The sequence below is a fragment of the Dama dama genome, chromosome 1 (genome assembly GCF_033118175.1).
Source record: "Dama dama isolate Ldn47 chromosome 1, ASM3311817v1, whole genome shotgun sequence".
Taxonomy (NCBI): domain Eukaryota; kingdom Metazoa; phylum Chordata; class Mammalia; order Artiodactyla; family Cervidae; genus Dama; species Dama dama.
Window position 1 is genome coordinate 78776229 of NC_083681.1, and position 15326 is coordinate 78791554.

The 15326-nt window shown below is 40.8% G+C and overlaps 1 protein-coding gene across 1 annotated transcript in view; it reads left to right on the top strand.

The window, feature by feature from the left end:
• Window positions 1-10474: 10474 nt before the first annotated feature.
• Window positions 10475-15326, top strand: part of LOC133069142 (fatty acid desaturase 2-like protein FADS2B) — a 45432-nt gene continuing 40580 nt past the window's right edge. Inside the window, exon 1 of the mRNA XM_061160362.1 lies at window positions 10475-10795. Within this exon, the coding sequence (XP_061016345.1) occupies window positions 10475-10795 (321 nt within the window). The remainder of the gene's footprint in view (window positions 10796-15326) is intronic.

The following is a 15326-nucleotide window of genomic DNA, read 5'->3' on the forward strand; positions in this document are numbered from 1 at the left end:
ACTTTCATCAAGAGGCTCTTTAGTTCTTCTTCACTCTCTGCCGTAACAGTGGTGTCATCAGCATATCAACAGCTGCTGCTGTTAAGTCCCTTCAGTTGTGTCTGACTCTGTGCGACCCCATAGACCGCAGCCCACCAGGCTCCCCCTCCCTGGGATTCTCCAGACAAGAACACTGGAGTGGGTTGCCATTTCCTTCTCCAATGCATGAAAGTCCAAAGTGAAAACGAGTTCACTCAGTTGTGTCTGACTCTTAGCGACCCCATGGACTACAGCCTACCAGACTCCTCCATCCATAGGATATTCCAGGCAAGAGTACTGGATTGGGGTGCCGTTGCCTTCTCCATCTGCATATCTGAGGTTATTGATATTTCTCCCAGCAATCTTGATTCTACCTTGTGCTTCGTCCAGCCCAGCATTTCTCATGATGTACTCTGCAAATAAGTTAAATAAGCAGGGTGACAATATACAGCCTTGACATACTCCTTTTCCTATTTGGAACCAGTCTGCTTTTCCATGTCCAGTTCTAACTGTTGCTTCCTGACCTGCATACACATTTCTCAAGAGGCAGGTCAGGTGCTCTGGTATTCTCATCTCTTTCAGAATTTTCCACATTTTATTGTGATCCATACAGTCAAGGCTTTGGCATAGTCAATAAAGCAGAAATAGATGATTTTCTGGAACTCTCTTGCTTTTTTGATGATCCAGCAGATATTGGCAACTTGATCTCTGGTTCCTCTGCCTTTTCTAAAGCCAGCTTGAATATCTGGAAGTTCACGGTTCACGTATTGCTGAAGCCTGGCTTGGAGAATTTTCAGCATTACTTTACTAGTGTGTGAGATAAGTGCAATTGTGCCGTAGTTTAAGCATTCTTTGGCATTGCCTTTCTTTGGGATTGGAATGAAACTGACCTTTTCCTGTTCTGTGGCCACTGCTGAGTTTTCAAATTTGATGGCATATTGAGTGCAGCACTTTCAGAGTGTCAACACCGAATTTCACAGTTGATCGACACAGAAATCAGATTGATTATATTCTTTGCAGTCATAGATTGAGAAGCTCTATACAGTCAGCAAAATCAAGACTGGTAGCTGACTGTGGCTCAGATCTTGAACTCCTTATTGCCAAATTCAGACTGAAACTGAAGAAAGTGGAGAAAGCCACTAGACCATTCAGGTATGACCTAAATCACATCCCTTATACAGTGGAAGTGAGAAATAGATTTAAGAGACTAGATCTGATAGAAACAGTGCCTGATGAACTATGGATGGTGGTTCATGACATTGTACAGGAATCATATATCAAGACCATCCCCAAGCAACAGAAATACATTAAAGCAAAATGGTTGTCTGAGGAGGCCTTACAAATAGCTGTGAAAAGAATGTAAGTGAAAAGCAAAGGAGAAAAGAAAGATATACCCATTTGAATGTAGAGTTCCAAAGAATAGCAAGGAGAGATAAGAAAGCCTTCCTCAGCGACCAATGAAAAGAAGTAGAGGGAAAAAATAGAATGGGAAAGACTACAGATCTCTTCGAGAATATTAGAGATACCAAGGGAATATTTCATGCAAAGACGGGCACAACAAAGGACAGAAACATAGGGGCCTAACAGAAACAAAAGATATTAAGAAGAGGTGGCAAGTATACACAGAAGAGCTGTACAAAAAAGATCTTCATGACCCAGAAAATCGCAATGGTGTGATCACTCACCTAGAGTCAAACATCCTGGAATGTGAAGTCAAGTGGGCCTTAGGAAGCATCACTACGAACAAAGCTATTTGAGATGATGGAATACCAGTTGAGCTATTTCTATGCAGAGCACACCATGTGAAATGCCAGGCGGAATGAATCAAGACAGAATCAAGAGTGCCAGGAGAAATAACAACCTCATACATGTAGATGATATCACTTCTATGGAAGAAAGTGAAGAGTAACTAAAGGGCCTCTTGATTAAAGGGAAAGAAGAGTGAAATAGCTGGCTTAAGATTCACCATTCAAAAAACAAAGATCATAGCATCCAGTTCCATCACTTCATGGTAAATAGAGGAGGAAAAACTAGAAACAGTGTCAGATTTTATTTTCTTGGGCTCCAAAATCACTGCAGATGATGCCTGTAGCCGCAAAATTAAAAGACACTGTTCCTTGGAAGAAAAGCAATGACAAACCTGTTAGAGAGCATATTAAAGAGCAGAGACTTCACTTTGCCAGCAAGGTTCCATATATTCAAACTATGGTTTTTCCAGTAGTTGTATATGGATGTGAGATTTGGATGGTAAAGAAAGCTGAGCACTGAAGAATTGCTGCTTTTGAACGGTGGTGTTGGAGAAGATTCTTGGGAGCCCCTTGGACAGCTAGGAGATCAAACCAATCAATTCTAAAGGAAATTAACCATGAATATGTATTGGGAAGACTGATGCTGAAGTTGAAGCTCCAATACTTTGGCCACCTGATGTGAAGAACTGATTCATTGGAAATGACCTTGATTCTGGGAAAGACTGAGGAAGGTAGAAGGGGGCAACAGAAGATGAGGTGTTTGGAGAGCATCACTGGCCCAATGGACATGCTGCTGCTGCTGCTGCTAAGTGGCTTCAGTCATGTCCGACTCTGTGCAACCCCATAAATGGCAGCATACCAGGCTCCCCCATCCCTGGGATTCTCCAGGCAAGAACCCTGGAGTGGGCTGCCATTTCCTTCTCCAATGCATCAAAGTGAAAAGTGAAACTGAATTCTCTCAGTATTGTCTGATTCTTGGCGACCCCATGAACCACAGCACGCCAGGCCTCCCTGTCCATCACCAACTCCCATAGTCCACACAAACCCATGTACATTGAGTTGGTGATACCATCCAACCATCTCATGTTCTGTCGTCCCCTCCTCCTCCTGCCCTCAATCTCTTTCAGCATCAGGGTCTTTTCAAATGAGTCAGCTCTTCGCAACAGGTGGCCAAAGTATTGGAGTTTCAGCTTCAACATCAGTCCTTCCAATGAACGCCCAGGATGGATCTCCTTTACAATGGACTGCTTGAATCTCCTTGCAGCCTAAGGGAATCTGTTTATCACAGTTTAGGCACCACCTCTTGAATAGGCAGCAATCAGTATCACGACTTTCAGGATCTTTAAATACAGACCATTCATAATTCACAATGGTACAATTTATGTTTATGCTCAGAGTTTCAGCTTCCAGTTTATCTTGAACTAAAACTAAGTCTGTGGAAAGCAAATAGAAAGGGTCAGGATAAATGAGGCCAGCTTACAATGATAAACAGGGGGCTTTTAAAAATCCCACATTCTCTGGCCTTGTCATATTACTGATTCATGCCTTCACACATAAAAGAGGGGTTTGTCTTATAGTCTGATTAGATAGTATCTTGAAACTTCTGAGTCAAAAGTAAGAATTGTTGTTTTATTCACTGAAAGATGGTGGTAACTGATTTTTCACCAGGAAATTTTAAAAGCAGACCAATTAGTTTGTGCTGTTCTTTACATACATTTGATCCTTTCATCAGTAGTCCCTGAATGAATGGCAATTTGATGTTATCTAAAACACACTTAATGGAATAAAAAGCCTTGTACTAGAACTGGGAGATGAATGAACTGTAGGGTGTGGGAATTCAAGAAATTCTAAAAACTTATTTGTTCAGTAAAATCATCTGGGGGACGTTCAGAACATGAAGAATCTGGAAACTCCATCTTGAATTAATGGAATCAGAATTTCTACAGGCTGACACCTGGAATTCTACATTTACAAAAGCTTTCCAGATAACTCATAATTATCTAATCCACCCAAGTAAATTTTTGCAACAATTTTCAGAAATGAAGATTCTAAGTTCAAATGATGGCATCAACTATGGCAATCAATTATAATCCTACATGAGATATAAGAACTAGATCTGCTGTCCCTTTCCTTCCTCCAGATATTTCTTCTTTTTAGGACCCTGACTATTTATTCATTGAACAAATAATTCTTAAATGCCTATTCTGCTAGAATTGAAAATATGATAGTGGACACAATAAAAATGATTATTTTCTCATGGAGCCTATTGCTCTCAGTCACTGGAATACTACAAGAATTCTATTCAGGAAATTTTCCTGAATTTAGAATCTTGACTTTTTTTTACTGGTATTTCCTCAATTTTTCCACTTGCTACAGACAAGCCTGTGGGCTTCCTGGCCCAAGTGGTGGAGAGCAACTGTGGTCAATAGATCTTAAATTTACATATCCTCCATTCAAGATAATTGCTAATTCCAAAAGAAGTTCTCTGGCTCAGCTGGAGCTGAGTAGCTCTCCTAAATCAGCCTCTGTGGTTTAGAGGAGAAGGGTCACATTACAGAGACATAATTTCTCCAATTGAACTACATCATAAGAGGATGGGCAATTCTATTAGAAAAAGATGATGGATAGACAATTAAATGCATTCCAAAAGCACTTCTCTGAGGACAATTCATTTATGGTGCTTACTGTCTGAATTTTGGCTCTGCTCAAATAATTAAGTTCTTATAGTCATTCTTTCATTATTTACTCATAAAGCATTTATTATGCATTGACCTGATCCCAAGGATAAAAAGAAGCAAAAATTGTGTATAGATTAGCAGTGAAGGCGAAGTGAAGTGAAGTCGCTCAGTCGTGTCCGACTCTTTTGCGATTCCATGGACTGTAGCCTACAAGTCTCCTCCATCCATGGAATTTTCCAGGCGAGAGTACTGGAGTGGGTTGCCATTTCCTTCTCCAGGGGATCTTCCTAACCCAGGTCACCCGAATTGCAGGCAGATTCTTTACCGTCTGAGCCACCAAACAGGCACATAATGAATATTACTGCTCCTGCTGCTAAGTCACTTCAGTCGTGTCCGACTCTGTGTGACCCCATGGACTGCAGCCTACCAGGCTCCTCCGTCCATGAGATTTTCCAGGCAAGAGTACTAGAGTGGGGTGCCATTGCCGTCTCCATAATGAACATTAGTAGGTAGCAAAATATACTAAGTATGAAGAGAACACAAGAGAGTTAAAGAAATCTTCACATTACCTTAAGTGAGTCTTAATGAATATGTAGACATTTTCCTGGCCAGATAAAGTGAGAAGGTTCCCAAACAAAGCAGACTATAGAAACAAAGATTTGTGCGGCAGAAGGAAGTTTCACGATCGAGAAGTAACTATGGCTAGAAGACTAGTCATTGTGGAAGTGATATGCCAGTCCTGCCACTGTGGGCTGTGTGCATACGAGCAAGTTACTAAAGCTTTTAGTACTTGTCCCAGGACTGTTGTGAGGATTAACTTTTCTAATGCATGTGAAGGGTTTAGAATACTGCTGGTGCATCTTTGGTGCTTAATAAATGTTTGATTATTGATATCACTGTCAAATCATCATCACCATTATTTCAAACAAATGTGCTATTCCTGGGGGTGTTTCTTTTACTCCTGAGAGGAGAGCCCATTTTGTTTATCATCATACCACAAATATTGTGGTTTGGGTGTGGCCCAGGGTGCAAAGGAGTAAGTTCAAAGATCATGTACATTAGGTTGCTGATAAGGTCATGGTAGATGTCCAAGACTTAGCTGAGGAAATTCCATTCTTCAAAAAACCACATGCTGCTTTTATGCAATCATATACTCCCACCAAGAATTACCAATTCTACTTGGTTTCATAAAAGAATTCTACTGACAATACCTGTCATTCAGCCCAGTCCCCAGCATGGAGTCTATAAACCAGGATCCAACTTCATTCTTTCAGAATAATGTTCCAAAGCATGAACCAATCTCAAAAACACAACACCACACCACAGAGACAGCTAAATTTCAAGTTCACAATTATTTCCTGTGTATTCTTAGGACTTTGGCTCAAGGGCTGTGACCAATACTCCCTTAGGTTTTAGTAGGAGATAGAGAATTGTTTCTATTCCTGCCAATCCTTTATCTCTTTGTCAGTTACCAACCATGAGGGCAATATCATTTTGAACCAGAAAAATCTATCCCCAAGCCACTATCTTTGTTGATTCTCTTATTTCCAGCTTTGCTGAGGACCCCACCTTTGCTTCTTCCGTACAAATAGGGCTCTTTCTATTTGCCAGTAACTGTCTAGGTGGTTAGAATGCAGATATAAAGGCCATGGTCCTCAGTAAGTGTCCCTGGGTGAAAGTCAGATGATTAGAATGAACACAAAGGACATTGTAGGAACCAGCACAAAGCCAGCGCACACAGACGCTCAACATGCGCGTGTTCAGACGGGTTTTATTCCCTGCACTGACCCACAGGACACGAATTGTATTTGGCTTGACATTTAAAAAGCAGCGATTCTGTGTGGTTCCAAATGATGAGGGTTCTGATGGGATTAGTCATTGGGTATTGTCGGAGTACTGGGAAATATTTGCATGGACTAAAGACCTGGCTTTTAAAAATTTGACTTTTTTCCTTGTTAGAAAAGCAATATATCAGACAAGAATCTTAAAGAATAAGTTCATTTGCACAATCTCTCCACGTTTACTGCCACTCCTCATGTGTAATCCATCATCACCTCTCCCTTGGAGAGGTGTACTGCAAGAGCTTCTTAACTGGCTTCTCCGCTTTCATTCTTCTTGAACTTGCATATGAACTTGGGTGAACATCCATGTACACACATGTACAATGGACAGGAGTTTGAGCAAGCTCCAAGAAATGTTGAAGGACAGGGAAGCCTGGCATGCTGCAGTCCATGGTGTCACAAAGAGCTGGATAGGACTGAGCAACTGAACAAAATGAAATAAAAGAAATAAAAGAAAAAAATAAACACATAAGAAACTTCCCTGGTGGTCTAGCAGTTAAGGGTTCACTTGCCGATGCCAGGGACACAAATTCAATCCCTTGTCGAGGAGGATCCCACATGCCATGGAATAACTAAGCCGCAACTGCACACAACTACTGAGCCCACACTCTAGGGCCAACAAGACACCTGCTGAAGCCTGTGAGCCTGGGGTCCACACTGCACAGCAAGGAGGCCGTTTCAACAAAGACTGTCCCTTGCTCACTGCAACTGGAGAAAGCCCCTGCTCAGCAATGAAGACCAAGCACAGTGAAAAAGAAAATAAATACATAAATAAAAATAAACTCATGAGACCTACTTAAAGGCTTTCCACAGCAAAGGAAACCACCAATAAAACAAAAAAGACAACTTACTGAATGGAAGAAAATATTTGCAAATGATATGAGCAAAAAGGGATCCAAGCAACTCAACATAAATGACTCATACAACTCAACATCCAAAAACCAAACAACCCAGTTAAAATATGGGGAGAAGAAATGAATAGACATTTTTCCAAAGAAAATATGCAGATGGCCAACAGATATATGAAAAGATGCTCAACATTGTTAGCCATCAGGAAAATGCAAATCAAAACCACAATGAGGATTAAAGAAAAAGAAAAAAGAAAGAAAAGACAAAACCTCAAATTGTAAATAGAAACAAGAACAAAGTAACATATACACACAAAAAAGAAAACAGAACCAAAAACAAAACAAAACTCAAGAGGACAACCAGACAAACTAAAGAAACCAAAAAGGAAATCAAACAATTTTAAAAAGCTAAACAAACAAACCATGAAACAAAACCAAAGCAGAATGCCAACTGAAGAATAAATCAAAGAAAGCAAAACAGACAAAAATTATCAGAAATAATTAAAAGATAATTGAAATGATTAAAAGCTGAAATCTTAACACTTTTAGAAATAAGGATGGTCCTTGAGAATTTGGGCTTCCCTGGTGGCTCAGATGGCAAAGCATCTGCCAGCAATGAGGAACACCCGAGTTTGATCCCTGGGTTGGGAAGATCCCTTGGAGAAGGAAATGGCAACCCACTCTAGTATTCTTGTCTGGGCAATCCCATGGGCAGAGGACTCTGGTAGGCTGCAGTCCATGGGGTTGCAAAGAGTCAGACATGACTGAGCAACTTCACTTTCTTGAGAATATTATCCGAAGTGAAAAAAATCAAGCAGAGAAAGACAGATACCATATGATTTCATTCCTTTGTGGATACAAAAATAAAATAATTCAAAAACAAACATACAGAACAGTGCAGTGGTTACTCGAATGGAAAGAGTTGGGAGGATGGTAAAATGGGTAAAGAAGGTCAGCACCAATACAGTATATTAACACATATATAAGGAATTTAGAAAGATGGTAACAATGACCCTATATGTGAGAGAACAAAAAAGACACAGTATAGAAGTATAGAACAGTCTTTTGGACTCTGTGGGAGAAGGCGACCGTGGGATGATTTGAAAGAATAGCACTGAAACATGCATATTATCATATGTGAAACAGATGCGATGCATGAATCAGGGTGCTCAGGGCTGGTACACTGGGATGACCCTGAGGGATGGGATGGGAAGGGAGGTGGGAGGGTGTTCAGAATGCAGAACACGTGTACACCCATGACTAATTCATTTCAATGTATGGTAAAACCCACTACAAGATTGTAAAGTAATTAGCCTTCAATTAAAATAAATAAATTAAAAAGAAAAAGATGAGAAAAAAAAGGTCAACTGAATGGTGACTGATGGAAAATAAAACATTTGGTGGTGAGCATGCTGTAATGTTTCAGAAGTTGAAATACAATTTTCCACACCTGAAATTTGTATAATGTTATAAACCAAGGTAACCTCAATAGGGTGTTACAAACATTTTAAAGTCACAATGCTTTCATCAGAAATGTAAACCCTTGGGGAGAAAGCCCAGCGGTCAGAAGCGCACTCCCCTGTGTGACTAGGGCGCTCACACCTGGTTCCGTGGCAACCAGAAGGGGGAGGGGAGATGCGAGGTGTGTGGTCGTGCCCGCGGCTGATTCTTGCTGATGTATGACAGAGAGCCACAGAATTCTGTACGCAATTATCCTGCAGTTCAAAAATAAATTCAGTTCAGTTCAGTTGCTCAGTCATGTCCGACTCTTTGTGACCCCATGAACCACAGAACGCAAGGCCTCCCTGTCCATCACCAACTCCTGGAGTTCACGCAAACTCCTGTCCATCGAGTCGTTGATGTCATCCAGCCATCTCATCCTCTGTTGCCCCCTTCTCCCCCTGCCCCCAATCCTTCTCAGCATTAGTGTCTTTTCCAATGGTCAGCTCTTCGCATCAGGTGGCCAAACTATTGGAGTTTCAGCTTCAGCATCAGTCCCTCCAATGAATACCCAGGACTGGTCTCCTTTAAGATGGACTGGTTGGATCTCTTTGCAGTCCAAGGGACTCTCAAGAGTCTTCTCCAACACCACAGGTCAAAAGCATCAATTCTTCACCACTCAGCTTTCTTTGTAGTCCAACTCCATCCATACCTGAATACTGGGAAAAAACCGTAGCCTGACTAGATGAAACTCTGTTGGCAAAGTAATGTCTCTGCTTTTTAATATGCTGTCTAGGTTGGTCATAACTTTCATTACAAGGAGTAAGCGTTCTTTAATTTCATGGCATCACCATCTGCAGTGATTTTGGAGACTAAAAAAATAAAGTCAACCACTGTTTACACAGTTTCCCCATCTATTTGCTGTGAAGTGATGGGACCGGATGCCATGATCTTAGTTTTCTGAATGTTGAGCTTTAAGCCAACTTTTCCACTCTCCTCTTTCACTTTCATCTAGAGGCTTTTTAGTTCTTCTTCACTTTCTGCCATAAGGGTGCTGCCATCTGCATATCTAATATTATTGATATTTCTCCCTGCAATCTTGATTCCAGCTTGTGCTTCCTCCAGCCCAGAGTTTCTCATGATGTACCCTGCATATAAGTTAAATAAGCAGGGTGGCAACATACAGCCTTGAAGTACTCCTTTTCTTATTTGGAGCCAGTCTGTTGTCCCATGGCCAGTTCTTTTGCTTCCTGACCTGCATACAGGTTTCTCAATTTAAAAAAAAAAAAAAAAAAGTAATCTGAGAAAACCAGAATAAAAGGAAAATTTCCAATCTTAACAACAACAACAAAAGAATATTTCCCAATTCCAAGAGGTGTTCATATCCTCCTAGAGGTTTTGAAAGCTTCTGCTAATGTGTTGAATTAAAACAACTCTTCCTTTCAATGGGGGAGAGGTAATGCACCTGACCCGGCATGATGCCAATGTAGGCAGTCAGCAGAGGAGTCCAGCCCCTCCTTCCAGGGGTCAGGCCACACCATTCTCTGGGTTGTGATTGGCTCCAGCTCTTGACTAAGGGACATTTAATGACGAATAAGAACACTGCTAAACGATCAGCCAGCAGAGAGAGAAGAGAGAAAGGTAGACTAATCTTGGGTGCGGGGAAAAGGTAGTACAGTCTTCATCAGGAAAAAAAAAAAAAAGACTCAGGACAGAGAAGTGAGACGCTGGGAAGGAGCTCACTATCAGCTTTGCCAAGAGTCAAGAAGGTTAAAAAGTTTTCTGTGTAGGCGTCTTACTTCATGGAATAAAAGGAGAGGGAAAAGATCATTCTGTAGTTCAATCAGGTGAGAATTAGAAATTCCAGGTGTCAGGCCAGAAGTTCTAAAATTACCAGGACAATGATGTTTGAAGAAAAGCCTGAGGGCAATGGGAGCCTTGTAGACGAGAACCAGCTGCACCTAGGTGCGAGGCATCAGGCAAACAGTAAACCAGGAGCAAGTGGGAAAGCCAGGCTCTCTGCAAGGCAGGAGGCAAATGACAAGTGCGACTTGCCCAGAAAAAGTCTCAACATGTACACCTGGCAGGAGATCCAGAGACACAATCAGGAGACTGACCAGTGGCTGGTGATCAGTCGAAAGGTCTACGATGTTACTGGCTGGGCGGACAGGCACCCTGGTGGGCGCAAGGTCCTCAATGACTATGCTGGGGAAGACGCCACAGTAAGCAACTCGAATTCTGTCCTCTCTCTCTCTCTGTTCCAGCTGCTGGGTGGCTGGGAGCTTGGCCGTCTTTCCAAAAGCATTTCAAGTATGTGTTCAAGCTCCATGATCACTCATCTCCTCCCAAATCAATTTTTCAAGATTCCTATCCAGCAAAAACTTGAAAGCTAATTGAGCCTATTGGTCTAGCTATTATTTACATTAGTTTTGGGTTGAGCTCAGATGCTGACAGTAGATACTACGTGTATTTCTGGCTTTGGTTTTTGTTCTTGGCATTATGTTTTGTTTTCTTTTGTTTTGTTTTGAAATGGAGTCATTGTCTTATAAGAAGAAAGTTACAAATGAGTGAGTAAAATCTGGAAAAAAATGTCTTCACTCAAGTAGAAATTTCTCAGACTCCTACAACTGGAGTGCGTGAAACAGACAGCAATATATCAGGCGAGCATCAAAATGTTGAATGATGTTGAAAGTGTACAGTGACACAGGCTTTTAGACTTTGTAGAGTTCTTTTTTGTTGTGTAGTTCATTCAATGTGATACAGTTAATGTAACCTGCTTTTATGGAAGAAGTAACTGAAATCAGAAGTAACTGAAATCACTGGTTAAGTGACTGACCCAAGTTCACCCAGCCAGCAGATCTCAGATTCAAAACACTTATCTTTCTTAACTTTCAGTCTTAACCACTTTCCTTCACTGTTTTTCCTCATAACTCTCCTCCACCAAAATAGCTGAAAAAACACTTTCAATGGATGCCTAAAATACCACACGTCATGTGTGTTAAGTCGCTTCAGCTGCGTCCAACTTTTTGTGTCCCTATGGACCACATTCCGCCAGGCACCTCTGTCCTTGGGATTCTCCAGGCATGAATACTGGAGTGGGTTGCCTGCTCTTTTCCGGGGGATCTTCCTGACCCAGAGATCGAACCTGTATCTCTTACCTCACCAGCATTGGCAGGAGTGTTCTTACCATTAGCACCACTTGGGAAGCCCAAAGACACCATAGACACATTCAAATGCATGACCTCACTTAAACCTCATCATAAGGAAAGTAAATGGTATTCCCATATTAAAGATGGAAAAAACTAATACTAAAACATGAAAATAATGTATCTCAGACCACACAAATAACAGTGACAAATTTTTAAATCAGATACGTTTTTTTTTTTTTTTTTTTTTTTTTTACCATAAAGCCCTTTATAGCTGATTTTAAAAATAAAATTTTCATTTAATATTGAAGAGGGAGGTTTCTCAATCCTTAAAAGCATTTAGGAATCCACTCTAAAATATTCTATAAGAAAGTTGATTTTAGCCCAATTAGGAACTTTTTCTCCACATTATACACATGAAGAAATGGAGAATAAAAGGTATTAAATAAATTAATTCAAGATCAGAAAATTAGCATATTATAGAGTAGAAATCTAAAGTTTTTTTTTTTTTTTTATGTTACCCTTGTTGTTTTCATGTTAGTGTATAATTTTTCCAACTGGCTTCAAAGCATAGGATTAAAAATATTGATTCATGAAATTCTGCTCTGTGAGTGTTACCTGACTGATAAAAATAGAATACACAAGCATATGGCAAGTTTGCAAAAAAAATAAAGATTTTTATTTTTGACACTAGCAACATCTTCTTTCCCCAGTTCTCATCTCCCTCAAATTTCTCAACTTCTCTGTCTAATCAGGGTCTTCTACCATCTTCTCATCTTGACTCTGCAGTCAAAGGAATGTCTTTCTGAGCAGACCCTTCCACATCCCCACCACTCAAGTCTGATGTGATATTTTAAAAACAAAGCTCAATCTTTTCCTGGGAAAGTGCACATGAGCTTGTGGCCCATGATGGGAGTCTCACATGTGTCAGGAAGACCCTAGGAAGCCAGAGAGCTGAGGATAGAAGAAGCCAAGTGACAGGCATTTGTGCAAGAATCAGGGGAAAGATTAACAAAAATAAAGGGAAAAAATACTTGTTGATGTATGACAGAAAACCACAAAATTCTATAAAGCAATTATACTTCACTTAAAAAAATAATATGACAAAAAAGAGGAAAAAAATACCACAGATCTCATCTCCACAACACAAAGAAAATATGGGCAATGCTTTTCTAACACAAGTCACAGAATCAGTTCAGAGGATGTGTTAGAAAAATATGTGCCTTCAACCACCTTGAATATAACTGGTAGATGTAGCTTGCAGCAAGCAGCTCAGCTGTTGAATTTGTAATTTGCTGGTGAGTTTTTATCTCCCAGAACTCAGAGAAAGACCATGTTTCTGCATCCAATTCTAGTCAATAAGGAAGAATTGAACGTTATGGGAAAATACGCATGACAACTTGGGATGTGTGACTTGAGGATGAACACCCTGAGCATGGTCAGTCATGTACCCTAGACTTTTAGAAGGCAGATCCAGAATGTTCGGAGAAAAGTCTCCAGGGGATGATGGCTAGAGAAGAATAGAAGGGTGCCAGGAGAATTTTGACAACCACGGTATTCCATGGCCACTCAGAGTACATGGAGCCTGAAGTGCGGTGTACTGGTTGTATAACCCTGGGAAAGTCCCTGAAATGCTCTGGAACTCAGCTTCATCATCTACATAATGGGAACGACCTTACCCATCTAATTGGTAAATGAGACAAAAGCTTGTAAAGGGTTTAGCATAATACCAGATGCACCTTTCATTAAACCATAGCTATTGTTATTCATATCACAGCATCCATAGCCTCAGAGATGTGACTCACATTTCCTGTTTACCACCTGCTTAGAAGTCCTGATTGTTTGTTGCCAACTGGGAACAGAGGAATACGTGGTGGAGAAATGGCATGCTCTCTAGGGAAGGAGGGAAGACCATGAAGTCAGAGAACCTGAGGTCAAATGCTCTCTCTCTACAGCCTAAAAAGTGTTTCCAAGCTGTACCCTGAAAGGCAAATGTGCACCAAATATGATCTCTGTGCACAAGCCCTGGACCATAGCTGCACCTGCCCACAGGGGAACATCTTTCCTTATTTATATAGAAACCCTTCCCCAAGCCTCCAAACTTCTCATGAAAATTACATAATGATACCAAGGTAATTTGTTCCATAAGGTCACTCACCCATTCATTCATTCATGTGGTGAATCATTCTAAACTTTTTGAGGTGTCCAGTCTAATGATTAAGAGTACAAATTTGGGAATGAAAGAGGTGTGGTTTGTATCTGGGCTGCACCACTTACCAGGAGTGTCCTGAGAAGCTTGCTGAAGTTCTTGGAACCTCAGCTTCTTTATCTAGAAAGTGGGATAATGATACTTCTATCTTAGTATGGTTGTCAAAGTCAGTGGAGATAAAATAAAAGTTTTCTTCTTATACCTGGGACAGATAAACACTCAAAAATTGTGTTTATTATTACTTAGTTATTCTGAGATACGTTGTCATTTTTTTTCAAGGAATTTTACTAGAGTAAGTTAGTCGCTCCATCATGTCCAACTCTTTGTGACCCCATGGACTGCAGCACAACAGGCCTGCCTGTCCATCACCAATGCACAGAGTTTACTTAAACTCATGTCCATTGAGTCAGTGATGTCATTCAACCACCTCATCCTCTGTCATCCTCTTCTCCTCCCACCTACAATCTTTCCTAGCATCAGGGTCTTATCAAATGAGTCAGTTCTTTGCATCAGGTGACAAAAACATTGGAGTTTCAGCCTCAACATCAGTCCTTCCAATGAATATTCAGGACTGATTTCCTGTAGGATGGACTGGTTGGATGTTCTTGCAGTCCAAGGAACTCTAGTCTTCTGCCATATTGTGAAACCATATTGTGAAAACCATATTTCACAAACATCAATTCTTTGGTGCTCACATTTCTTTATAGTCCAACTCTCACATCCATACATGAATACTGGGGGAAAAAACATAGCCTTGAGTAGATGGACCTTCGTTGGCAAAGTAACATTTTTGCTTCTTAATATGCTCTCTAGCTTGGTCATAACTTTTCTCCCAAGGAGTAAGTGTCTTTTAATTTCATGGCTGCAGCCACCATCTGCAGTGATTTTGGAGCCCCCAAAAATAAAGTCTCTCAGAGTTTCCAATGTTTCCCCATCTATCTCCCATGAAGTGATGGGACCAGATGCCATGAGCTTAGTTTTCTGAATGTTGGGCTTTAAGCCAACATTTTCACTCTCCTCTTTCACTTTCATCAAGAGGCTCTTTAGTTCTTCTTCACTTTCTGCCATAAAGTTGGTGTCATCTGCATATCTAATGTTATTGATATTTCTCCCAGCAATCTTGAGTCCAGCTTGTGCTTCCTCTAGCCCAGAGTTTCTCATGATGTACTCTGCATAGAAGTTAAATAAGCAGGGTGACAATATACAGCCTTGACACACTCCTTTTCCTGTTTGGAACCGGTCTGTTGTTCCATGTCCAGTTCTAACTGTTGCTTCATGACCTGCATACAGGTTTCACAAGAGGCAGGTCAGGTGGTCTGGTATTCCCAACTCTTTCAGAATTTTCCACAGTTTATTGTGATCCACACAGTCAAAGGCTTTGGCATAGTCAATAAAGCA